At 43.4% G+C, this 25,809-nt stretch overlaps 1 protein-coding gene across 10 annotated transcripts in view; it reads left to right on the forward strand.

Annotated features, from left to right (window-relative positions):
* Window positions 1–3,951: 3,951 nt before the first annotated feature.
* The window catches only part of ANO4 (anoctamin 4), a 438,203-nt gene continuing 416,345 nt past the window's right edge, over window positions 3,952–25,809 (forward strand). For 2 of the 10 annotated variants that reach the window (XM_086400904.1, XM_086400910.1), the window contains exons 1-2: window positions 4,087–4,396; window positions 21,970–22,053. In XM_086400904.1, coding sequence (XP_086257030.1) covers window positions 4,276–4,396; window positions 21,970–22,053 — 205 coding nt within the window. In that variant the 5' untranslated portion in view covers window positions 4,087–4,275. Of the gene's footprint in view, window positions 4,397–21,969; window positions 22,054–25,809 lie in introns of those variants that run through there. The other 8 variants (XM_086400957.1, XM_086400907.1, XM_086400908.1 and 5 more) reach the window with 8 other exon arrangements.

Consider the following 25,809-nt stretch of genomic DNA (forward strand, 5'->3'; position numbering starts at 1 on the left):
AAATTGAAGAGAGTTCATGACACTTGAGAAATGGAGACCAGTATGTCAGAATTTAAATAATCTACTCTCTTCCTTAAGGTAAGAATTCACTGTGCATGTTTAATTTTACAGTTTGTTTCCACTGGTTGGCCCTGATATACTTAGGAAAAGCTCATGTAGCCTCTTCTTATTACACCTTACTGCCCTTCAGTACAACTAACCTATATTTCCTTAAGGAAAAAAAGTATAAATAAAATAATATTTTAAATAGAAGACTTAGAAGGCAAAACAATCAGATAGTTTATATACATTCAACAACATTTGGAAGTGGTATATTATGAGCTCTGGAATCTGGTTTAAAGCTTGGATCCATACCTTGCTGCTGCTGCTGCTGCTGCTAAGTCGCTTCAGTTGTGTCCAACTCTGTGCGAACCCATAGGTGGCAGCCCACCAGGCTCCCCCGTCCCTGGGATTCTCCAGGCAAGAACACTGGAGTGGGTTGCCATTTCCTTCTCCAATGCATGAAAGTGAAAGGTGAAAGTGAAGTCACTCAGTTGTGTCCGACTCTTCATGACCCCATGGACTGCAGCCTACCAGGCTCCTCTGTCCATGGGATTTTCCAGGCAAGAGTACTGGAGTAGGGTGCCATTGCCCTCTCCGATCCATACCTTACTAACAGTTAATTAGCCACTTGGTGGCTTAGTTTTCCTGTCAAATGATGATCACAATAGTATCTATTTCACTAGTCTTAATATTAAGACTGTATATATTATAGCACTTTATATATAAATGCTTATATATATATACATATAAAGAATGAACAATTCATAGTATATAAGAAACTTTATTCACTGTAACAAATCTGTCAAGTTTTGTAAAAATGTGTTATAAACATTCATTTAAAGCTCTAAAACATGAACTTGATGTATCTACTTCTTTGCCATTTTAGGTTATTGGGTTTTAAAACGAGTTTGAGTCTTTTGCAACCTTTCCATTTATTTTGGAATTTTGAAAAACAAAAGTTGTCATTTCATTTTAGCCACTTTTTTTTTTTCAGGTGTAGCAAATTATAGCAGAGATCCAAGGAAGCCTTTATTGTAATGGAAATGGAATTGTTATGTAGCTATAATGCTCCATCTTTGAAATCAGTTATTTTAAAACATTCAACTTGTTAAATCTTTAATAATGGATCACACTCTAAGTCAAATTGATGGCAGTCACATGAAAGCTGAATTACTTTTCAGTTGCAATAGTCTTAAAGAATGAGTATTTATAGTTACTAAACTACAAACTTAAAGTGATTAAAAATGTTAATCACCCAGAAATGTTAATCACCAAGAGGTGACCTCTTCCAGGGTCAAATGCAATACAATCACGTTCAGAGCAGTTAATAATACGTCAAATTGTTCAAGTTCAGAGCGTGCTGAGAAGTGAAGGAGAAGCAGTTTTCCTCAATCTATCATCTGAAAAAGGCATTTTCCTGGAAAGGTTTAGAACATAGCTTTCATCAAGGTTGTGACAGTTCATATTTTACTCCTGAAGACATGTTGAATGAATAAAACATAAGAAAATCTGAACGACAGGCTTGTCTTTAGGAAATTTTACCTGCAACAACACAAATCCTGGACCTCATCTTTCACATGTCATTTCCTTGGTGAAGTCATCTGTAAACACTGCAAAGACAGGCCCCTCTTGCTCCTTGCAAGGTGTCTACTACCCTGTGCTTCATCAGGGTATCCTACTTCTCTATTGGTCTTCCTTCTTCTCAAGAATGTGAGGCAGGGGGACCACCCCCTCCTTCAGACCAGGAGACAGGGAGGCTGTTTAAAGACCACAGCCTTACCTGGCAGCACATGGCCTGGGCATAGGGGAAGGCTCTTAGCAAACCTGATGATGAAGGAATGAGATATATTTGTCCATTAGTTCCTCAACCAAGAGGCCCAGGGTTCTCAACCTTAATTCGATGGAGAAAACCAAATGTCTCAAGGCTTTGGAGTGGTATGATGTGGACAGAAGTTCAAGTGGCCTTAAGAGAGGTGAATTAATTACATGCTACTTTTTAGTTCCTTCTAATTAGAAAAGAGCTGCCAAGAAGAATTAAGTGCAATTTGTAACACATTTTGATTGTCCTTCCTCCTGACCATCCCTGGGAGGAAATGTGGAGATAAAGAGAGGACAAATACCTGGGCCTGGATGGCGGAAGACAACTCGCCAATGGCCTTGGGTCCCAGCAGAGGTGCACAGCGGGATCCAGGGGGCAGCTCCAGGCTCAGGCCCCAGGGCTTGGACAGGAGCAGGCACCAAGGGTAGCACAGGCTGACAAGAGCCGGGAGTGCTGAGGAGCTGGGGCCACTGAGGGTGGGGAACTGAGGGTGGGCTGGGGGTGGGCTCAGGGAGGCTGCCAAGACAAGGAAGGCACTGGGCGCACTGAGGAAGGCAGGTCTGCCTCTTATCCCACCCCAACTAGATGCGCTCTCACAACCTGGAGCAGAGGGCGGGTTCCCAAATCACCTTAGGCTTGGGGTCAGCAGGTTCTGCCTCTGGGGTCAGGGAAGTGTGAGATTAAAGGGACCTGGGCAGGGGAGAGGCTGGTGGAGAAGGCCGGTGGTGGAGAGGGTGCAGCGTCCAAGACAGAGCCCCACAGAGCTTCCGGAGTGATGGCACTGTCCATGTCCCAGCTGATCCCCGCTTAAAGAGGGCAGGGCGCTAACAATGGTTACCCGCCACTTTACAGACGGGGCAAACAAAGGGTCACAGAGAGGGTCTTGACTAAGGGTCACCTGCCGGTAGCTGGCTGACGCAGCGGGAATAAAATGCCAGATTCCAATCTCTCACTCCCCAGCTCTCCCTTACCCAGCGCCTTCTTGCCGTTCTCCCAGTCTGGCCCCACCGGCTGCAAAGTGACATTACATTCCAGAGCCTTGCCCACCGCCACCTGCCGCCGCCTCCCCGCGCCCCAGAAGAACAGGAGTGCGAGAAGAGAAGAGAGAAGAGGAAAGAGATGAGAAGGTGGCAGGTGCAAAAACGTGACACCTGGATCAGGCCGGCAGGCGCCACGGGCAGCGGCGGTGGTGAGGTCAGGAGCCAGCCGAAAGCTTCCTAAAGAAACGCCCCTTTTGCCTTGGCCAGATTGTTCTGCCCTCTCTTTTTTTGTTTTCCATGAGAGTTGGCAAAACCCCAAACGCTGTTAAATAGCCTTGACAGCACCGCCCCGCAGTTCGTTGGGAGCTAGCGTTTTTCCAAGGCCGAGATACCCTGGTGATCAGGACTGTCAGTCCCGCGCTAGGAAGCCGGGAGTGCACCCGCCGTGTCGTCGTGACTTTGCACCTGGTACTCGGAAAGGCTCAGGTGCGCCTGATCCCGAGGGGGCGTTAGGCGGCCTCGCCTTTTCTCTTGTCCCCACCCGCAAGGGTGCTGCTGGCCTCTCGGATCTCTTTCTCCCTGTTCCCCATTGTTCCAAACCCTAATTCTAAATGAAGAGTTCTCACAACAGATGGCTGGGCTTCCACAGAGGACGAGCAAGGGGCTCGGACATTCAATCATTCAACAAAGAATGTTTGAGTTCGTGCCCCGATCGAGGGGCAGGGCAGTCATAGTGGAATAGAACACTGGTCACAGCTTCGTGGGGAGACAGGCGCACGAATCAAGGTGATAGGATGGTGTTGCCAGGACAGATATGATCTGCTGGGGTCAGAACTCGGTACTTAGCCGTCAAGGACTTTATTAATAAAAGTCTTCAAGACAGAGCTGTGACTCTCCCCGGAGTTTTGGCCTCAAGGGAAACCCTTCCTGAGACTGTCGCCTGGGCTGGGACTCGCACCCGAGAGCCATACCCACCCCTATGTCCCCAGGCTTGCTTTCCAGTGGAACTTCCCTAGAAAGGGAGCTGGAGGTTCCAGGTCCCCGAAGCCGTGGCGCGCTCGGAACTCCCGATCCCGCCTTTGCCCGCGTCACCTCTGCCGCACCCACCCCGAGGGGCACCCCTCTTCGGCGTGGACCCAGCCAGGTCCTGCCCGCCGCCCGCCGGGTGTGGCCGCAGTAACCCGGTACCTCCGCCCGGCACCTCCCACCGCCGGCTTTGCCCCTCCTCTCTCGAGGTTGCGCGCCCTCCCGGCAGGTTCAATCCCCGCGGGTACCCGGAGCACCGCGCCCGTGTGCGTCCTCGCTCCCCACGCCCTAGCAGCCCAGACCCGGCCCCGGGCACCTGCGCGCCGCCGGCTCCTCTCCGAGCGGCCGCGGCCGGCGGACTGGGCATGCTCAGCTGTGGGGCGGCCGGGCGCCGCGGGAGCCGAGCGCATGCCTTCGCGGGACCGGACCCCCGCCGTCCAGGGGCGCGGCACGCAGGCGGCCGCTGTCGCCGACGCCCGGGCCAGCCTGCGCAGGACGCGGGCCAGGATGGCCTCTCTCACGGCATACGGTAACGGCGGCGATCGCGGCATTGGGCGGCCGGGACCCGGGAGCCGTCCGATCACCCCGGGAAACTTCGGGGTTCGGCTCCCGAGAGGGTCTGGGAGGGAAGGAGCGGGCGGTAGTGCGCGCTGGCTTGGGGCTGGAGGGGTGTTAGTTGGAGGCTGCCTGGAACCTGGTAAGGGGGCGTTTGTGGAGTCCGGGAAGTAAAAACGCCTAAATTTTAGGTGTTTGCGGGCTTTGGGACTCCAGAAAAATTCCTTCCTCTTCTTACCACCGAGAGGAAGGGATACGGGTGTTGAGTCTTTTTCTAACGGTGTGAAGCTAGGAGTTCGTTCCGCGTTCAGTCCTTGCTCATCTTGTCCCTGACTGACCTTGAACAAGTTATTTAAACTTTTCTGTGCTTGCATTTCTCCATCTGTAAATTAGAAATGAGAACATCTCTCTTGACAGATGCTATGGGGTTAAATTATATGCACCAAAATATGCTTTTAATACAGAAAAACTCAGCTTGGAAATAATAGTTACATGGAAATGGAAGATATTTTTCCCTTTCCAGTTTATTGTTAAATATATTTCTTAATTATTATTTTTAAGGCATTGTACAATTCTGAAGGAACATGAAATCAGTGTGAAGGTTTCAGACTGAGCTAGAAATCCTGGCCGCTGGGGAAACCAACAAGCCTCTTCATCAACATTTCTGCTTGCGTGGAAAAAGCAATTCTCTTTTGTCCTTTATCAGAGATGCTGCTGAAAATGGGTTATATGAGGCAGAAACTCAAGTAGACCTCTTCCCTTAACCTGGATTGCAATCAGTTGCTGTGATAACATTTAGTTTAGGCATTTTAAACATGGAAGTACTGAGCAGTGATTGGGGGATGTTCTGAGAGGACATTTCAGAGCCAGGGCTCCTTGGGAGGGAAATTATTGCCATTTGGCATGGAGTCTTCATTCTCTAGGCCAGTGATGTCCCCTGCTCATTTTCCCAAGGTTAAAGGGGTCAGTCTCCTTTTCTTGGGATTTAAACTGATAGGACTGAAACGACTTAGCAGCAGCAGCAAATGATCACTCAGGTGGCTCTGAGGGTTTGCAATCGATGCTTGGGAACCTAACAAATTGTGAGCAGATTACAAATTGCATACTAGTAGCCTTTTTTTTTTTTTTTTTTTTTAAACTCAGAGCATTTTTTGCAGAGATTTGGGTTGTTTTTGTCTCTGCTGCACATTTAGCCCATAACATTGCCATTCTTGGGTTACCATTTGGGGATAATTCAACATTATGATCAGTTTTTAGTCCTATTCATTGGTAGAAATCTATTTTTACACCTTTTCCTATCAGAGAGAGCTAACTTGTGGATTTTACATGATGTTAGATTTCACATGCTTGTCTAGTGGATGTCAGTAATAGGTTTTACGTAATAATCTGTTCCATGATTTTCTAGAAGCTTTGAAAGCTTAATTGGGCAGCCAGGTGGAGAAAATGAAGTCTAAAGTGAAACTGTTTGCAAAGCAAGTATATTTTAGTAATTAAAGGAAAAAGTGGCAGATCTTTTTTTTTTTTTTTTTGACAACTAAGAGTTGTATAGTTTCTCTTTAGAACCTTACAGGGAACTGAGACAGATTTAAGTAAATATATTGATTAAAATTTGTGCTATTTAAATATATTCTTTACACACTCTTCTCCCTCCCCCGAACCATACCTAAAGTGGATACTCTTGGCCTCTAAGTGCACAGGTACACGTTGGTTTCTTTGTCTATACTGAGGTGACCCAAGACACAACAAGATAAATTAGCCCATCTGGGTTTTCAACCTGGTGAATGAGTTCAGGAAAAACAAACTGAGCACATTCAATACAATCCTCCTCCGCTGGATGCGGTTGAGTTTATTTTCTGATGAGAGTTTGGTCCAGTTCTGGAACTTTCATCTCTCTTTTTAAAAAATATCCCCTTTCAGTTCTGTTGGATTTGGGTTTAAATATCATGATGGGGGATGATCTAAGTTTCTTGTCTAGAATTTAGAGGGTTCAATTTTTACATTCAGTTGACTGATTGAATAAATGCCTTTAATCCTATCTTTAGCACAGGGACTGTCAAGAGAATGAACAGTTACAGTATAGACCGTGTGTTTTAGGTTCCTAAGAAGAGAGAGAAATTTGGCTTATGTATGCATTTCATTAGCAGCAGGCTCCAGTTAAACCTCATTAGCTTCCCAACCAAATTTGCATTTTTGATCCTATGTTGGAATCGCTTTTTCTGTAGTTTGGTGTGAATTTTTACATTCAGGCAGCCATCTAGATATGTATCTTCTAGAAACATGGAATGAAATTAGGGTAATTAATAACTGTAATATGTCCTTGAAATACATGTTCAGTGGATGATGCTGTTTAAAAAATTCTGGATTTTTAATGCCTCTCCCTTTTGTACTCACTACTGATCTTTCTTTCCCTGTCTTCTCAATGGTATGGGTTCTTGACCACCTTTAGCTTATTATGTAACCATGTGCATGAGGCCAAGGATAGTGACAAGAGAGAAATGACTGGGACTTGATTCATTCTTGGCCATCCAAAAGAAGGCCCATGGACTGTGTCCAAGCTGCATCAGGAAGGTACTTGTGGTGGGACCTGCCGGCCTGGCTTTGAGCTGTCAGCTTCCAATCTTAGGAGGCTTAATAAGGGGCCCAAGGAGCTTATAGAGCACAGTGGGAAAGATTTCAGATAAGGAAAGCCTCTCTGAGGAGATACTTGAGCAGAGGGGTGAATGAAGGAAAGGAACAAGCCATTTTAATAGGTGGGGAAAGTGCATTCCTAGCAAAGGGAACAATTAGGTGCAAAGGCCTTGGGACAGGAATGACTTTGTCATGTCCAAGGCTAGCTGGGAGGTCAGTGTGGTGAGAGCGTAGAGCCAGTAGATGAGAAGGAAAGGCAGTCAGAGCCAGTTTCGTTGTTATAGCTATTCTCCCTTCATTTTCCTGCTACTTCTTAAAGGGCTTCTTTCTTCCCTGCTTCTGTTTCTTGTTACTGTTTGCCTGGGTTCTGTCTTTGGCTTTCTAATCTCACTCTCAGCCATTCGGAAGGCGTTGATTAGACCTCTACCAAATGGGAGACAGTGGCCCTGAGTGCAGAGTTAGTCTCTTAGCAGGAAGCCTGTAAACTGGGTGACAGAGTTGTAGGTAGAAGTGTGGGGTGTGCTGAGACACAATAACAGCAGTACTTTGTGCAAATTAGTTCATTTAAATCTCACCACTACCTTTAAGAAACTAGTCCAATATTAGCCCTGTATCCACTTGAAGAAATCAGTCCCAGATAGGTTGAAGAATTTACTTTATCTCATCTAATAAATGGGGAGCCCAAATACAGGCTGGAGAGTTTGGCTGGGGAACCTGAGGCTGGGGAAGTTAGGAAGAAGAGAGAATATGCTTGTTCACGAACATGTTCACCATGTATGGATGGCTCTGTGGATTAACTCAAGGAGTTAATGGGCTTGCTGCTGCTGCTGCTGCTGCCGCTAAGTCGCTTCAGTCGTGTCCGACTCTGTGCGACCCCACAGACGGCAGCCCACCAGGCTCCACCGTCCCTGGGATTCTCCAGGCAAGAACACTGGAGTGGATTGCCATTTCCTTCTCCAAGGAAAGTGAAAAGTGAAAGTGAAGTCACTGAGTCGTGTCCAACTCTCAGCGACTCCATGGGTCGCTGCAGCCTACCAGGCTCCTCCACCCATGGGATTTTCCAGGCAAGAGTACTGGAGTGGGGTGCCATTGCCTTCTCCGAGCAAAGGCCAAAGGCAGTGGATGACCAGAAGCTCAGAACTTCTGATTGGAAGAGGGTAGGAGAGGGGCATAGTAAGAGCCAAGCCTAACTGTGTAACATGGAAATGGAGGGAAGCCAAAAAGACAAGAGCCTAGGACATACGACCCTTCCTAGCACTTTGTCTTTATTGGTGCATGCGTGTTCAGTCACCTCTGACTCTTTGCAGCCCCATGGACTGAAGCCCACCAGGGGCTCTTCTATTCATGGAATTTTCCAGGCAAGAATACTGGATTGGGTTGCCATTTCCTATTCCAGGGGATCTTCCAGATCCAGGGATCCAACTCACATCTCTTGAGTCTCTGGCGTTGGCAGGTGGATTCTTTACCACTGCGCCACCCGGGAAGCCCTTGTCTTTATCCAGTGACTCCCAGATAGGAATCACCAGCTTCGAGTTTCTTTTCTTGTTTGTACTATGCTTGTCTAACCAGCTGTCTGCTTGACTTCTTTACATGTGTTCTTCTCTGGCATTGCAAACTCATTGTGTCCAAAACAGAATTCCTCTCCTGTACCTGTATTCTATAGAATTAGTCCAGCTACTGAGCTCAAACTATGTTCCAGGCTCTAGCCTGGCTCCTAGAATACCAGAATAAATGAGATCTCACTCTTTCTCTCAGGATGGCAGCATCAGCTGGAGGAGCTAGACTCCTAAAGAGAATTATGATGTGATGTTGCAGGAGAGGGGCTGCGGGGAGTGAGGGAGAGGTTGGAAAGAGTTACCCAGAGGAGATGATGTTAAAAGACCAACTGGGAGAAGCAGGGTATTCCAGGGAGGGGCAACAGCATGAACAAGGGTAAGGGGAGCAATTCGGTGTTGGTAAAGCATGACATTCAAGACAGGAGAGGTTGGCAGGGGCCAGCATGCTGTATCTAGTACCTAGGCTGGAATCTTAGGAGTCATCTTTGAATCTTCTCTTATCAGAACACACTAACAGTGACCTTAGGCAAACAAATTTACCTCTGAGGCCTCAATTTTCTTATCTGCAAAATGGGATCTCTCTGAGGTTTAAATGCAACAGTACTTGTAAGAGCTTATGAGCAACACATAGTAAGTACTCAGTAAGCATGGCTATTACTGTCAACTGCCTCTCTCAGCCCATGTACTCTCAACCACTAAGTCCCATTGATTCTTCTTCCTTAAAGTTTTTATACTCTGGTTTTTCCTTTCCTTTCCCACTGTTCCTATCCTAGTCGAGGTCACTGCCAATTTTGACTGTAGTAGCAGCCTCCCAACTATCTCTGCCTCAGTCCAAGCCTCTTTGATCCCAGTTGCAAATCTAATCCTGTTATTCCTATGCTTAAAACTCTCCAAGGGATCCCCTCTGCCTGCAGGCCAAAGTCTGACTTCTCTAGGTTGACAAACAAGGCCATTCAGGAGCTGACCATCCTTCTTTCCTGCTGCTCTTGGTCCCAGCATCCAACTTTTTAGGGAGGGAGGTGACCAATTGCGCCTGGTTTTCTCAGGTGTCTGGACTTGGCCCATGCTCTGAAACACAGCCCCCTCCTCCTCTATGAGGTTCACTCCCCCTCACCTTTGACCTCCCCATCCTACTGTGTTCCTGTCTCAGGCAAAGGTTACTCCTCTCCCAAACAACTTTTTTTTTTTTTTTTTGTGGTGCAACAAAGACTTCTCTCTGTGGGTTGTAAAGTCCCAAAGGCCATGGACTACATCTTTTTTTTTAAGTGCCTATAATACTTTTTTTAAAAAAACTATTTACTTATTTGGCTGCACCGGGTCTTAGTTTTGGCACTTCGTTGCAGCATGCAAGATCTTCAGTTGCAGCATTGGAACACTTAGTTGCAGCATGTGAGACCTGATTCTCTGACCAGTGATCAAACCCTTGTCCTCTGCATTGGGAGTGCAGAGTTTTAGCCACTGGACCACCAGGTAAGTCCCTGGTGCCTAGCCCAGCAGCTGGCACATACTGGGTGAACAGTCCTTGCCAGTCTGTTCAACTAAAAGACTGAATGGCAATAGAAGAAGGTAGTACACACATAGACATTTTTAAGGCTTCATTTTCCTTTTGCAAATAAGTAACAAAGCTTCTGGGCTTCCCAGGTGGCACAGTAGTAAGGAATCCACCTTCCAATGCGGGAAACACAGGTTTGATCCCTGGGTCGGGAAGATCCCCTAGAGTAGGAAATGGCAACTCTCTGCAGTATTCTTGCCTGGAGAATCCCATGGAGAGAGTTGCCTGGTGGGCTACAGTCAGTGGGATCACAAAGAGTTGGACACAACTGAGCACACACGTACACAACAGAACTTTTATCCTTCAGAAAATAGAAATGAACAACAGAGCAGAAGCGTCCACACTACGAGGTGAAATCTGAAGTATGCTAGTAGGCTAGAAGTCATGCTTTAGCTGCGAAAAAAATCTAAGGAGCTATTTGAAGGCATCTCTTGTTCTTGTCCTCCACCAACTGGCATGCTTGTTGTTATGCAATCCAGTCATTCATGGTCAACATTGATTAGGATCCTTTTTGATTAAGAAGCTGCAGTGAAGCCTGCACAGATTAGTTTTTGACCTTCAGCCCTTCACACTTAAAAAATTTCTTTCTGGGGTAAAATTAAAATTTTATTTTGATCCTGTGAAGAAGCACTTTAATCTTTTCCTTTAAAACATGATGTTCTTTGTAATAGACATGTGGATTTTTCTATTAGAACTTAGTCCTAAACAAACTGTTTGTGGCTACCAACAAAGTTTCTAGAACAAACAATTCAACATATATTTTGTGAGTGCTCACTATGTGTGAGGTACTGTTGTGGGTTCTGGAAGTAAGAACAAAATTAAAAACCATTTTCATAAATCTTATTACATTGTAATAATGCTTCTGCTGCTGCTAAGTTGCTTCAGTCGTGTCCAACTCTGTGCGACCCCATAGACGGCAGCCCACCAGGCTCCCCCGTCCCTGGGATTCTCCAGGCAAGAACACTGGAGTGGGTTACCATTTCCTTCTCCAACGCAGGAAAGTGAAAAGTGAAAGTGAAGTCGCTCAGTTGTGTCCGACTCTTCATGACCCCATAGACTGCAGCCTACCAGGCTCCTCCGTCCATGAGATTTTCCAGGCAAAAGTACTGGAGTGGGGTGCCATTGCTTTCTCTGTGAATAATGAGGTATGGATATTTACCTTCTGGAAAAAATGACAAAGAATGTAGGCTTTTCAACACTGAATCAAAAAGGTACAAGGAGGAAACAAAAGGAAAGGAAAGGCTTTTCTCTAATTAGGATTCCTGGAAAGTCTTTTTGCCACTGTGTCTATGAGAGTGGAATCAAAGGGAAGCTGAGATAACGAATATCGGGCCCCGTGTTTAAAATGCAGGAATGGTGACTGAAGTATTTGAAAGATTGCTAGAGTCTTTGGCAAACATTTATTGTGCTTTTTATGTATTAGGCAGAGCCAGGCACTGTGGACACAGGTGAATAAGCATTGACTTTGCCCTCCAGGGGTTTGGGTCTAGCTCGGGTCCAGTGGGAGATGCAGAGGAGAGAACCATTCCTAGTACAGTAAGTCCCCTACATACGAACCTTCAAGCTGCAAACTTTCAAAGATGCAAACATGCTTTCCGTCAAGGTCAGGTGTGAGTGAAACTGCAGCCTGTCCTCCATCTCCTATTGCTGATGATCTTTCAGCTCTATCATCTCCCACCCCCTCTGCCTCCTCCAGGCAGTAACTCTTCTTGCCTGTTCACTTGGTGCCAATCTCTGTATGCCAGCTGTTGCACTGTTCAGTTCAGTTCAGTTGCTCAGTCATGTCCAACTCTTTGTGACCCTGTGGACTGCAGCACACCAGGCTTCCTTGTCCATCACCAACTCCTGGAGCTTACTCAAACTCCTGTCCATCGAGTCGGTGATGCCATCCAACCATCTCATCCTCTGTCGTCCCCTTCTCCTTTTCAATCTTTTCCAGCATCAGGGTCTTTTCCAATGAGTCAGTTCTTCACATCAGGTGGCCAAAGTATTGGAGTTTCAGCTTCAGCATCAGTCTTTCCAATGAATATTCAGGACTGATTTCCTTTAGGATGGACTGGTTGGATCTCCTTGCAGTCCAAGGTATTGTACTGTACTACTGTACTTTTCAAGGTACGGTATTGTAAGACTAAAAATGTTTTATTTGTTGTGTTTGTTTTTTATGTATTATTTGTGTGAAAAGTATTATAAACCTGTTACAGCACAGTACTATATAGGATTGTATTAGTTGGGTACCTCGGCTAACTTTGTTGGACTTAAAAACAAATGGGACTTTTGAACTCGCTCTTAGAACAGAACTCGTTTGTATGTTGGGAACTTACTGCTATTACATCTGGTCCCTGCCCTGCCTGTCTCCTGATGCTGCTGCAGCGTCACATGAAAAAGCAAAGACGAAAATGTTATAAAAACCTAGAAAGCCCTGGAGCATTATAGTACACAGCGCTCTGGTGTGTTTATTGCTGTTGTGGGGAAAGCTCTGTGGAGTGAAGCACGCTCTACACTTTGGTTAATTCATCAGCACCGTAGGGGGACTTTCCAAGGCACCAGTTCCTACTGGGGCCAGCCTGCAGCTACTCTGTGTGGTAGGCACTCAGTGTTTTTTAAATGAATGAATTTCAGTCACAATGTAAAGCAGGAATTTGAGGCTCAGGGAGGTTAGGGATGAGATACAGACTATAGCAGCAAGGAGGAAAGGGTTGGCCTTGAATATTAAACTTTTCTGTAAGCCTATAAAATACACAGCAGACATGGAGTAAATCATACCAATATTTCTAAGGAACATACATATGCACATATAGACACACATCCCACCTACATGATTGATATTTTGTTTTCTTACTAGTGGATTTTCTAGAGCCTTTTATAAACAATTTTAAGTGATTTGCAAAAAGAAAAAAAAAACATGTTAATGATGTGGCAAGCAGTTGTAGCTCACTCTCCACATAATAAATATATATTTTTAAAAGTTAAATGTTATTTCTAGTATACTACTGTAGAGTGGTAATTAAACAAATTGTGAATTTTTTGATAATGTCAATAGTTATGTGTCATTATCAGTTTGGTAATTCTTGAGTTTCATCTGTCCATATCAGCAGATTTCTAATATGTTTTTAAGGGTTTAATGAAAATATTTTCTTTTTTTTAGTATGTCTTCCCTTTCTTGTGGGTGAGATGTTCTCCCAGACTTTGTGGACTGTGGATTCCAGGGGAGGATTTTACCGGGGCTTGGAGACCCTAGACTGGTAGCACTGGCATCACCTGGGATTCTATTAGAAATGTAACTGTCAATTGTATCTCAATAGTACTGAAAAATATGCAGAATTCCAGGCCCACCCAGAGCTATAAATCAAGCTCTTCACTCTAACAAATGCCCGAGTGATTTGCAGTCTCAAATTTTCTGTATTTTCACTAAAATTTTCCTTGCTTAACCAGTTATTAAGTATGTTAAAATCTTCCCCTCTGATGATGGATTTGTCAGTTTCTCCTTGTAGCTCTATTAATTTTTTCTTCATATATTTTGAGGTTATTTTATCTTAAATAGCTCAGATGTAACCTTTTTTATATCTTTCTGAAGAATCGAACCTTTTATCGAACCTTCCTGAACCTTTTATCATTATTTATTGCCCCTCTTTATGCTTAATGATGCTTTTTGTCTTAAAACCTTTTTCATATAAAATTAACATAGTACCTCTAGCTTTATTTGATGAACGCTTGTTGTATCTTTTTATATCTTTTACATTCAACATCTCTGTGTCCTTCTGTTATAGGTGTTTCTCTTATAAATAGCACTTAGTTGATTTTTGTTTGTTTGTTTTCAAAATCCATTTCACAATATCTTAAATAGCAAATTTAGACCATTTACATGTATTGTTATTACTAGTGTATTTGAACTTAATTCTACCATTTTACTTCAGATTTTCTCTTTGTCTTATTTTTTCCTATACTTTAATTCTCATTTATTCCAAGTTGAATTTTTTTGTTAATTTCCCTCGCCCATTCTTACTCACCATCTGTCTCCAATAAAAAATTAATTAAAAAAGCACTAGGTTTGTCTTATTCTAAGCCGATATTTGAGAACAGAGGCAAAGACAGAAGGAGGACAGATTATTAATGTGAGCTGGGTTAGGTGGGCTTCTAGTGTATCTGGTGCTACATGTTTGACAGTCATTTATCTGATGAAATTCTACAGAGAATGAGATAGACATCAAATCATGGACCCTGTCTTCAGAGGCCACCTTAACAGGAATGTATGACAAAACTTAACCCAACTTTATTTGTCTCAAATTATTTTGCGTATACTCATGATCAGTATGTTCTTGTAACAAAATCAGGTTGCTTTACAGTGTTGTGTTAAATTCTGCCGTACAGCAAAATGTATCAGTTATATCTATCTATCTATTCTTTTTTATATTTTCTTCCTATTTAGGCCACCACAGAGCACTGAGCAGAGTTCCCTGTGCTATACAGTAGGTGCTCATTAATTATCTATTTTATACATAGTAGTGTGCATATGTCAATCCCAACCTCCCAGTTCATCCCACCTCCCCTTCCCCTCCTTGGTATCCATAAGTTTTTTCTTTACATCTGTGTCTCTATTTCTGCTTTGCCAATAAGTTCATCTGTACCATTTTTCTAGATTCCATGTATAAATGATATTATATATTTACTTTTCTCTTTCTGACTTCACCCTGGATGACAGTCTCTAGGTCTATCCATATCTCTGCATATGACACTATTCCATTCCTTTGAAGGACTGAGTAATATTCCATTGAATATATGTACACATCTTCTTTATCCATTCCTATGTTGAGGGACATTTAGGTAGCTTCAGTGTCCTAGGTATTGTAAATAGTGCTTCAGTGAACATTGGGATGAAAAATGGAGAAGCTCTATACAGTCAGCAAAAAGAAGACCGGGAGCTGACTATGGCTGAGATCATGAACTCCTTATTGCCAAATTCAAACTTAAATTGAAGAAAATAGGGAAAACCACTAGACCATTCAAGTATGACCTAAATCAAATCCATTACGATTATACAGTGGAAGTGACAAATAGATTCAAGGGATTAGATCTGATAGAGTGCCTAAAGAACTATGGACAGAGGTTCGTGACATTGTACAGGAGGCAGGGATCAAGACCATCCCCAAGAAATGCACAAAGGCAAAACTGAGGTCTGAGGAGGAGGTCTGAGGAGGCCTTACAAATAGCTGTGAAAAGAAGAGAAGCAAAGTGCAAAGGAGAAACAGAAAGATATACCCATTTGAATGCAGAATGCCAAAGAACAGCAAGGAGAGATAAGAAAGCCTTTCTCAGTGATCAGTGCAAAGAAAGAGAGGAAAACAATAGAATGGGAAAGACTAGAGATCCCTTCAAGAAAATTAGAGATACCAAGGGAACTTTTCATGCAAAGATAGGCTCAATAAAGGACAGAAATGGTTTGGACCTAACAGAAGCAGAAGATACTAAGAAGAGGTGGCAAGAATACACAGAAGAACTATACAAAAAAAGATCTTCATGACCCAGATAATCACGATAATGTGATCACTCACGTAGAGGTAGACATCCTGAAATGTGAAGTCAAGTGGGCCTTAAGAAGAAGCATCACGACGAACAAAGCTAGTGGAGGTGATGAAATTCTAGTTGAACTATTTCAAATCCTAGAAGATGATGCTGTGAAAGTGCTGCACTCAGTACGCCAGCAGATTTGGAAAACTCAGCAGTGGCCACAGGACCGGAAAAGGTCAGTTTTCCTTCCGATCCCTAAGAAAGGCAATGCCAAAGAATGCTCAAACTACTGCACAATTGCACTTATCTCACACACTACCAAAGTAATGCTCAAAAATTCTCGAAGCCAGGCTTCAACAGCATGTGAACCATGAACTTCCAGATGTTCATGGTGGATTTACAAAAGGTAGAGGAACCAGAGATCAAATTGCCAACATCCACTGGATCATCGAAAAAGCAACAGAATTTCAGAAAGACATCTACTTTTGCTTTATTTACTATGCCAAAGCCGTTGACTGTTTGTATCACAACAAACTCTGGAAAATTCTTCAAGAGATGGGAATACCAGACCATCTGACCTGCCTCCTGAGAAATTTGTATGCAGGTCAAGAAGCAACAGTTAGAACTGGATATGGAACAACAGACTGGTTCCAAATCAGAAAAGGAGTACGTCAAGGCTGTATATTTTCACCCTGCTTATTTAACTTATATGCAGAGTACATAATGAGAAATGCTGGACTGGATGAAGCACAAGCTGGAATTAAGATTGCTGGGAGAAATATCCATAATCTCAGATATGCAGATGACACCACCCTTATGGCAGAAAGCAAAGAACTAAAGAGCTTCTTGATGAAAGTGAAAGAGGAGAGTGAAAATGTTGGCTTAAAACTCAACATTCAGAAAACTAAGATCATGGCATCTGGTCCCATCACTTCATGGGAAATAGATGGGGAAACAGTGGAAACAATGACAGACTTTATTTTGGGGGGCTCCAAAATCACTGCAGATGGTGACTGCAGCCTTGAAATTCAAAGATGCTTACTCCTTGGAAGGAAAGTTGTGACCAACCTAGACAGCATATTAAAAAGCAGAGACATTACATTACCAACAAAGGTCCATCTAGTCAAAGCTATGGTTTTTCCAATAGTCATGTATGGATGTGAGAGTTGCACTATAAAGAAAGCTGAGCGCCAAAGAATTGATGCTTTTGAACTGTGGTGTTGGAGAAGACTCTTGAGAGTCCCTTGGACTGCAAGAAGATCAATCCAGTCAGTCCTAAAGGAAATCAGTCCTGAATATCCATTGGAAGGACTGATGCTGAAGCTGAAACTCCAGTACTTTGGCCACCTAATGCAAAGAACTGACTCATTTGAAAAGATCCTGATGCTGGGAAAGATTGAAGGTGGGAGGAGAAGGGGATGACAGAAGATGAGATTGTTGGATGGCATCACTGAGTCAATGGACATGAGTTTGAGTGAACTCCAGGAGTTGGTGATGGACAGGGAGGCCTGGCATGCTGCAGTCCATGGGGTTGCAAAGAGTTGGACATGACTGAGTGATAGAACTGAACTGACTTATAATTTCAAATTATGGTTTTCTCAGGGTATTGCCCAATAAACCTAGGTTTTAATTCCATCTTTGTGACTTCCCTGAAGTGTGATTCTGGGCAAGTTCTCTACTTTTGTGAGCTTCTTGATAGTAGGATAATCATACCTATCTTAAAGGAATCTTTTTGGAACACAAATGAAATAATGATGGAAATGAAGTAATGAATTTTTAGCTCAGTGCCTGACAAGGAGTATGTAGTCAATGACTACTGTTTTATGAATCCACCACCATTTCATTTTCTTAGACATTTTGTACAGAATTTGCATTTCTACATCTTGCCCTACTGTAATTTCTGTCCCTCTTTATTTTTGTAAAAAAGCTATTATATATACAGACAGGTGGTCAAGACAGATTGATAATTTAACAAATAATTATAAAATGAATACCTTGTGACCACCACCTACGTCAAGAACAGGACATTCCCAGCACTGTGGCACACACCTGCATTCCCCGTACTTTCTCACAGTTCAAGGGGTTTTCTTTCTTACCAAATGGAGTAACCATGCTGACTAATTATTTTTGTGCTAATTATTTTGATACTTTTCCTTACAGTTTTACCATCTATGTATGCATTTATAAAGAATTCAATTTAGTTTTGTTGTTGAAATTTTCATAAATAGAGTCCTACATCATTTGGGTATGATATATATGCTTCTTTCTTTAAACATTATGTTTGTGAGGTCTGTTGATAGTATTTTGCGTTGCTTTGCTTCGTTCATTTCCTTTGCTAGATGGTATTCCATTTTATAAGTACCTTTGTTCTTTTTAAATATAGTTAGTGTTAGTTGCTCAGTCATGTCCAACTCGTCATGACCCCATGGACTATAGCCTGACAGGCTCCTCTATCCAAGGGATTCTCAAGGCAAGAATACTTGAGTGGGTTGCCATGCACTTTTCTAAGGGATCCTCCCGACCCCAGGATCGAACCTAGGTCTTCTGCATTGATAGGCAGATTCCTTATTGTCTGAGCCACTAAGGAAGCCAAAAGCTAACACTAATTGTACACCTTCTGTGTATTATTTTATAAAGTAAATGCTGTTATTATTCCCATTGTACATACACGGAAACAGACCCACTGAGAGACAGTGTGCTCAAGGGGTGGAACCAGGTGTCTAATGTAGATTGAATGAATAAAGTCGCTCAGTCGTGTCCGACTCTGCGACCCCATGGACTATAGCCTACTAGGCTCCTCCATCCATGGGATTCTCCAGGCAAGAGTACTGGAGTGGGTTGCCATTTCCTTCTCCAGGGGATCTTCCTGACCCAGGGATCGAACCCAGGTCTCCAGCATTCCAGTTAAGTTGCTCAGTCGTGTCCAACTCTTTGCGACCCCGTGGACTATAGCCCACCAGGCTCCTCTGTCCATGGGATTCTCCAGGCAAGAATACTGGAGTGGGTTGCCATTTCCTTCTTCAAGCAGAGGCTTTAACCTCTGAGCCACCAGGGAAGCCCCCATGGACTGCAGCCTACCAGGCTCCTCCGCCCATGGGATTTTCCAGGCAAGAGTACTGGAGTGGGGTGCCATCACCTTCGCTAATGTAGATTACTGACTCCAAAACCCACAGAGTTCATTAACCTCATTCATAGGCTCAAGTTTTTCCGCCCCTTACTTAATTTTATTTAACTGCAGTTCGTTCCTAAAAGATTAAATGGATAGTCAAGCCCTCTCACATTTTTTGGTTTTAATTCTTATATAGGAAAACATCTTCTTTACAGAGTCACTTTGTACCAAAACTACCGTAGTTTTTTGTACTTATTATTGCTCTCTGATTCTTTTCAAAATATTGCGAAACTATGCCCTAGTTTTACCGCTCAGATTAAACTCAAATTTCAATAGTTTTTCCTGTTCAAATGTATGCGCAGCCTCTTCCCAGGCATTCATTGCTGATTCAAACATTCTGCTTCTTTGTTGATTACTAATTCTCAGTGTTCTTCTCTTTTTCATTCCTTTTCTCTTCTCACCATTCATAATCATTTCTGTGGCTACTGAATCTCTCCTGTCACCTCTCCCCACGCTTTGATGCTGTTGACCTTGTCCCTTTTCACTTCCAAAATATTTTAAGGGCAGATCATTAGTGAAGGGTTTTTAAAAATTAGGAATGACAACTTTAGAGTAGTTGTAGTTTGATATGTTTTAGGTCTGAGTGTTGTTGATTCAGCTGATTCCACAAATATATATAGAATTACTTGCTAACTATGCATTTTGTGTGGCTGATTTATTTTTGTTAACCATACCTCATCCTCGTCTACCTCCCCACCCTAGCCCAGGAAAAGTGAGATAAGCACTATTGTCATTTTCAGATGGAAAGATCAGGACTAAAGAAGTCAAGAGCTTGACCAAGTTCACAGAGTTCATGTGCAGCAAAGCTGGGGCTTCAGACCTCAGGTCTGCTGACTCCTAGCCAAATGCTCTTTCTCCTTGAACCTCTATTGAAGTTACAGTTCATAAGAAGGGGAAATGGTCATGTATTTTTTCTTTAATTTCATGCATTCCTTTATTCTTTCTTTCAAACAATGAACATATATTGAGGATTCACCTTTTCCAGGCATAGCACTAAGGTCTGGAAATAACAAATTGAATAATGGGTGGACCTGCCCTTGACAAGCACATGGTTTGGGGTAAACCCGCTCTGTTCTTAGCTGTTGAGACTTGTTGGACACTTTGCGACCCCATGGACTATGGCCTGCCAGGCTCCTCTGTCCATGGGGATTCTCCAGGCAAGAATACTGGAGTGGGTTACCATGCCCTCCTCCAGGGAATCTTCCCAACCCAGGGATCGAATCCAGGTTTCCCTCATTGCAGGAGGATTCTTTACCATCTGTGCCACTAGGGAAGCCCTAGGGGTACCCATAATAGAGTACAATCTCGCATGCGTGATACTGTTGGAGTGTCTACTGTGCTTGAAGCCCACTAGAGAGGGGAGATGGTCTGGGAAGGTTTCTTAGAGAAGAAGTTGGTTGCATGAACTTGCTTGAATTATTTTCTCCACATTAAAAATTGTTTAGTTCCTTGTTTGTGGACCTACAGTGACCTTGATGTGGCCTCTAGGGGTTCCCATTACTTCTCTGGCCTCTGGCTCATTACCTGCTTTTGCCAATACTCTCCAATTGCTTTCAAACCACAAGCACATCCAGACACCCCTGCGGATGACTCCCATTTCCTGCTCTCTCTGCCTAGGCACCTGCGGGTCTTTCCTCCGAGAGTGTTCATCTGCAAAGCCATCTTCTCTAACAGTCTGCGTTACTGTTCTTAAAATATGACTTCGCATGTTTCTAAAAACCCTTTCTCTTTGAGTACATTTGACTAATTCTTAATTATTTCTCTCCTTCAGACCTGTAATTTTTAACATTATAGATCAGAATTTCATAATGAGTTTTCCTGGTATCACATGGCATATTAATATTTGTATATTTCCTTCAGGTCAGTTTTGCAACCATTCTTATAATAACTTTTTGTCTCTAACCTGTAATGTGTTATATTAAATAATATTTATTTTGATATTTTAAAAAAATATTTATTTGACTGTGCTGGGTCTTAGTGGCAGCATGTGGGATTTTTTAGCTGTGGCATGTAAAATCTAGTTCCCTGACCAGGGATAGAACCCAGACCCCCTGCATTGGGATCATGGAGTCCTGGCCACTGGACCACCAGGGAAATCCCTGTTTTTGATATTTTAAAGTCACTTATGCCCTGCCTTTTTCATAGACATTTTAAAGTAGTTCTGATCTCGGTTGGAGCTCTGCTCTGCCACATGCTGTTGCATGACCTCAGGAAAGGTGCTCAGCCACCTGGAGCCTCAGCTTTTCCATCAGAGACATGGGGTGACACCTGCCCTGCTCCACCTTGTGCAGGAGACAAGGTGGCTGGAAATGCTAAGATGCCATGTAAACGGGAGGTTTGGTCTCTCTGCTGCTCTGCCTGGAACGCAGTCTGCTCACGGTACTGAAGTCTGCATGGCAGCTGGCTGAATTCGAGCCTGGAAGGGAATTGAACTCACTCTCTGTCTCCATTGCCTGTCCTGCCATGATTTGGCCACCACTACCTCTTCTCAGGATGACTGAGTGGCCTCATAAAGCAGTCTTTCTGCCTCTCCTTTCACACTCCTCGTCTGTTCCCCTTGCTGCCTCAAAGTGATCTTTCTGAAATGAAAATGGAATCCTGTTCTCTTGGCAGCATCCAGATTTGTTAATGTGGTTTATAAAGACCAGCCACTGCTCATCTCTCTTTTACTGTGTTTAGCTCTTAATTCACAAAGCTGAGACTTCTGAGTTTCTAGACATGATGATAGCACTCTGCCTGGGTCTTTCCCCTCAATGCACCCCCCTTTTTCCTAGCTGGATGGTATTCATCTCTTAGGTTTTAATTCAGATGTCACTTCCTCTACAAAGCCTTACCTGATACATTCTAGTTTGGATTAGGTGTTTTTTTCACCTGGTCATACAGTCCTCTCCCAGTGCCCTCCTCCCATTTTAATAACAGAGACACCAAACTGAAATTGTCTATGTGACACTCTGGGTTGTTTGTCAGAATGTTCGAAATGCCTGGCCCCTAGCACTTCCTGCAGTGAATGAACCAATGAATGAGTACGAGTTTCCTGGACACAGATATTTGGTTTATTTACCAGCAGTCATAAATCTACTTTGTGGTTATGGTATTTATCAGAATGTAATTAACCTCCTCTTTTATTTTCTTAACAGACAAAGATATAAGCAGTGGGAGTTATAACCTTTCCTCTGCAACGACCGGCAGCTACTACAGTTGTGTCAGCCAGGTCACTATAGGTGAGCAACTGAGTCTTGTTTTAATGAAAATTATTATTACTTGTAAAGGGTTGGGGTGTGGGGCTAAGGAAGGAGTGAGTAGAAAATGTAAACGCCGTGGAATTTATTTTCAGGATCAGGGCAATTGCTTGTGGACTCAACTTGCTGGGGCGCCCTCTTGTGGATCCTTATTACTTTTGCATAGAGATGGTTGGAGCTAATGTGGTCCAGAGAGATTTAAAAAACATGGGTTTCCCTAACTCTCCATCATTTGCTTTCTCTTTCATTTGTGTATCACCTATATTATTATAAAAACTGACTTAGTGTTTTAAGATTTATTTTAAAAAGAAAATTTATATCACAATAGCAAATAGTATGTTTCCTATAATTTAATGCATAGTAGTGAAAGTTGCTCAGTTCTGTCTGATTCTTTGCAACCCCATGGACTGTAGCCCGCCAGGCTCTTCAGTCCATGGGGATTCTCCAGGCAAGAATACCAGAGTGGGTTGCTGTTCCCTTCTCCAGAGGATCTTCCTGACTCAGGGATTGAACCTGGGTCTTCCGCACTGCGGGCAGATTCTATACTGTCTGAGACACCAGGGAAGCCCTATTCCCAGGTGGCTCAGTGGTAAAGAATCTGCCTATCAGTTTAATGCATACATGTGTAAAATAACAACAAATTAGTGTTACTGAATGCTAGCTATGCTTTGGGGGATTCTGTAGCCTGGGGCGTGTGGCTCTCTGTCCCTCCCTCCCGGATGAAGGACTCCCTGCAGATACAGTAGGATCCTAGCGGAACATAACATGCTCACCTAGCAGTACTCTTTGGGGGAAGTACACCTGGGATAGAAACAATATCAGTAATAGGAAGAACTTCCTAGTTCTTTCCTTTGCAGGGTCTGCCTCTCTCATTGGGTGGGATTGGGTCACATGACCACCCTTCAGCCAATCCCTGGCAAAGGAGATAAGATCATCTTTAGACCCATCCTTGCCCAGGTGGAGGTGGGAGAGGGCTAGATCTGCCTGCCCTCAGTCACTGGGCTGTGTGTGGGTGGGATGAATTCCCAAACAAAATTTGACTCTGTGGGAGGATGGCATGGGGGATGCACCGGAATCAGGCCGTGTCCATTGCCCACACTCTGTCCAGTACAAACTCTTTAAAAATATTTATAGTAAAAATAGCAAATAATTAACAACTTTATACTCAGTACTGGAGGGAGGACATCTCTGAGTCACCTAGCAGTTTGTTTTTTTTTTTTTTTTTTTTAAGAGCTCTTTTTGTTTTCTTTCATCTCCTGTACTTCAAGTGTCTCATCTATGAGGGAATTTCATTTAAGAAAACAGCACACTTCTGGACTTCTATTAATGTAGTTCTTTGTAGAAGGCAAGGGCACCCCACTCCAGTACTCTTGCTTGGAAAATCCCATGGACGGAGGAGCCTGTTAGGCTGCAATCCATGGAGTCGCTAAGAGTCGGACACGACTGAGCGACTTCACTTTCACTTTTCACGTTCATGCACTGGAGAAGGAAATGGCAACCCACTCCAGTGTTCTTGCCTGGAGAATCCCAGGGACGGGGGAGCCTGGTGGGCTGCTGTCTATGGGGTCGCACAGAGTCGGACACGACTGAAGTGACTTAGCATAGCATATGTCCTGACAAAAGAATTGCCAAAAAGTCCAATCCACAGAAAAAATGACTCCTTCTGAAAAATTTCTACTTATCTGTGAGACCCTTGTAAAAACTCCTTATATTTTTAGTAAATGCCCATTTTACCATGTATGAGAGATTTAAGAATTTTAAAGTTATTTAACATCATGTTTTTTTCTCAAGACCGTCTATAATTTTGAGTGTTCCTTACATGTCTCTCTTTAGGATCTGGGGGCTAGTGAGTGAGAATGTTGACATGTAACTCAAAGGGAGCTAGGACCCCTGCTTCTATCCCACTTCCCACCTGGAAACAGGGTGATGGGTACGAGAGAGTGAGTAGGCTACCAGTGTGACATTCTTATTACTTGCCTCTTGGACACTTGGACTCCAGCTGTCCACCAGCTGTTGGACAACCAGCCACCCAATATACTTTGACCTCATTGCTGCTATTAAATTTTGGCTGGTCTGGTTCTATTCCATTATAATTATGCAGATCTTATTATAGCTCATTTGTATCAATAACGTGAATTAATATATTTGCTAATGAACTCCATTTCTGCATTAAATGATGTAGAAATTTCCTAAACTTTAAAAAAGGACTGTGAACAATATTTTTTAAAAATTAAGCATGTTATAAATAAGCTATCACTTTATGAAAGAAATGGTAAAACCTGATAATCCAGAGTTCCTTCGGACTTTTAAGTCTAATGCTTTCACAGTGTGTGATAAATATTGTACACCCTGTTCTGTATAATGACTTCCAAGGAGCTTGGAATATGGAAAGAAGAAGAGGTGCTTAATCGAGTTTCCGAATGAAACAATGAGGCAAGGGAAAACATGGTCCTGTAATTGTTCTTCTTGTAAAAGGATTCTCTGGTGTATGTAGGAGGTAATACGTTTTCACAATTTTAATAAAAACATAATGGAACATCAATTTAAATGGAGCCTCCTCGAATTTCTATGGCCCAGTACACTTGTAGGAGCTATGGGAGATCCAAGAGTATTGATCGCAAGACAAACACACTTGCATCAGAGATTTAGTCCAACAAACAGTATCGGGGGCAGCCCTGGGGTCAGTAGCATTTGCTTCAGCTTCCACTGCAGCTCTGGCTCCACTGAGGTTCTGAACATTGAAAATTAGCATTCTCTGTGATTATCTTCAGGGGCTCCATAGCCCTCACCAGAGGAGCCCCTCATCTCACTACATTCCATTTACTCACCTTTTAGGAAGATGACCAACCATGAAGAGTTCAGATAGTCCAGTTAGCATGTTCTCAAGTGTGTCAGCATTTCCCTTTCCTTGTGAATTCTGGTCCATTGAGATCCCTCTATGAAAAATTGTTTGGAAAGGAATAAGTGACCTCAGAGAAATTTGTGGGGGAAACAGATCCTGGTTCCATTTTCTAGAATCCTTCTTGTTGCCTGTGCTCTTAGCGAGGCAGGGTAGCTTTGAGGACCAGAGCACTTGTCTTCGATGAGCCTGGACTTGACTCTGTTATTTCTGTGTCGTTATTGACCTTGGGAAAGTAATAATGTCCCTTAGCCTTGGTTTCCTAATCTGTCAAATGGGAATATTAGTACGTTCCTGACAGGGTTATTGTGAGGTGGTGCTGATAGATCCTTAGTGCATTGCCAGTAAGCGTTAGACAGGATCATAACTTCTAGTAGATTTATCGTTTTGTTTTGGGATTTATCATTTTATGACAGTGAAATAGAGTGTTCATTTCTTGGCATCAGCTGTGACTTCAATGTAGTTGCTTCCCAAATTTACAGCTCTGGTCCTATGTCTCCTGATCCTCATTGCCTTTGTTTTCCAGTAAAACTCTATCTCCTCCTGTCTAAAAACACACTCAACCTTCCTCAGCCCTTGCCAGGCCAGTCCTTCTGATGGCCACTGTGAGGATGGGGAAATTCACCTTTCTGTTTGGCATAAGTCTTCTCTGACATCTTGCCGGACAAAGCCACCTGGTGGCCCCAGACTCCTTTCTTTCCATCTTATTGTTGTATATCTCACTGGACTTCTTTTCCTTTCTTGCTGCCAACACTTAGATTTGGTCCCTTAGTAATGCTTTCTTAGCTTCTACATCATAGCCTCTATGTCACCTCCTTGCCACTGGTCTAGGAAGAGTT

Source organism: Bos grunniens, chromosome 5 (assembly GCF_055505025.1).
Source record: "Bos grunniens cultivar Pamir isolate PY7600 chromosome 5, Bosgru_T2T1.0, whole genome shotgun sequence".
In the NCBI taxonomy this organism is placed as follows: domain Eukaryota; kingdom Metazoa; phylum Chordata; class Mammalia; order Artiodactyla; family Bovidae; genus Bos; species Bos grunniens.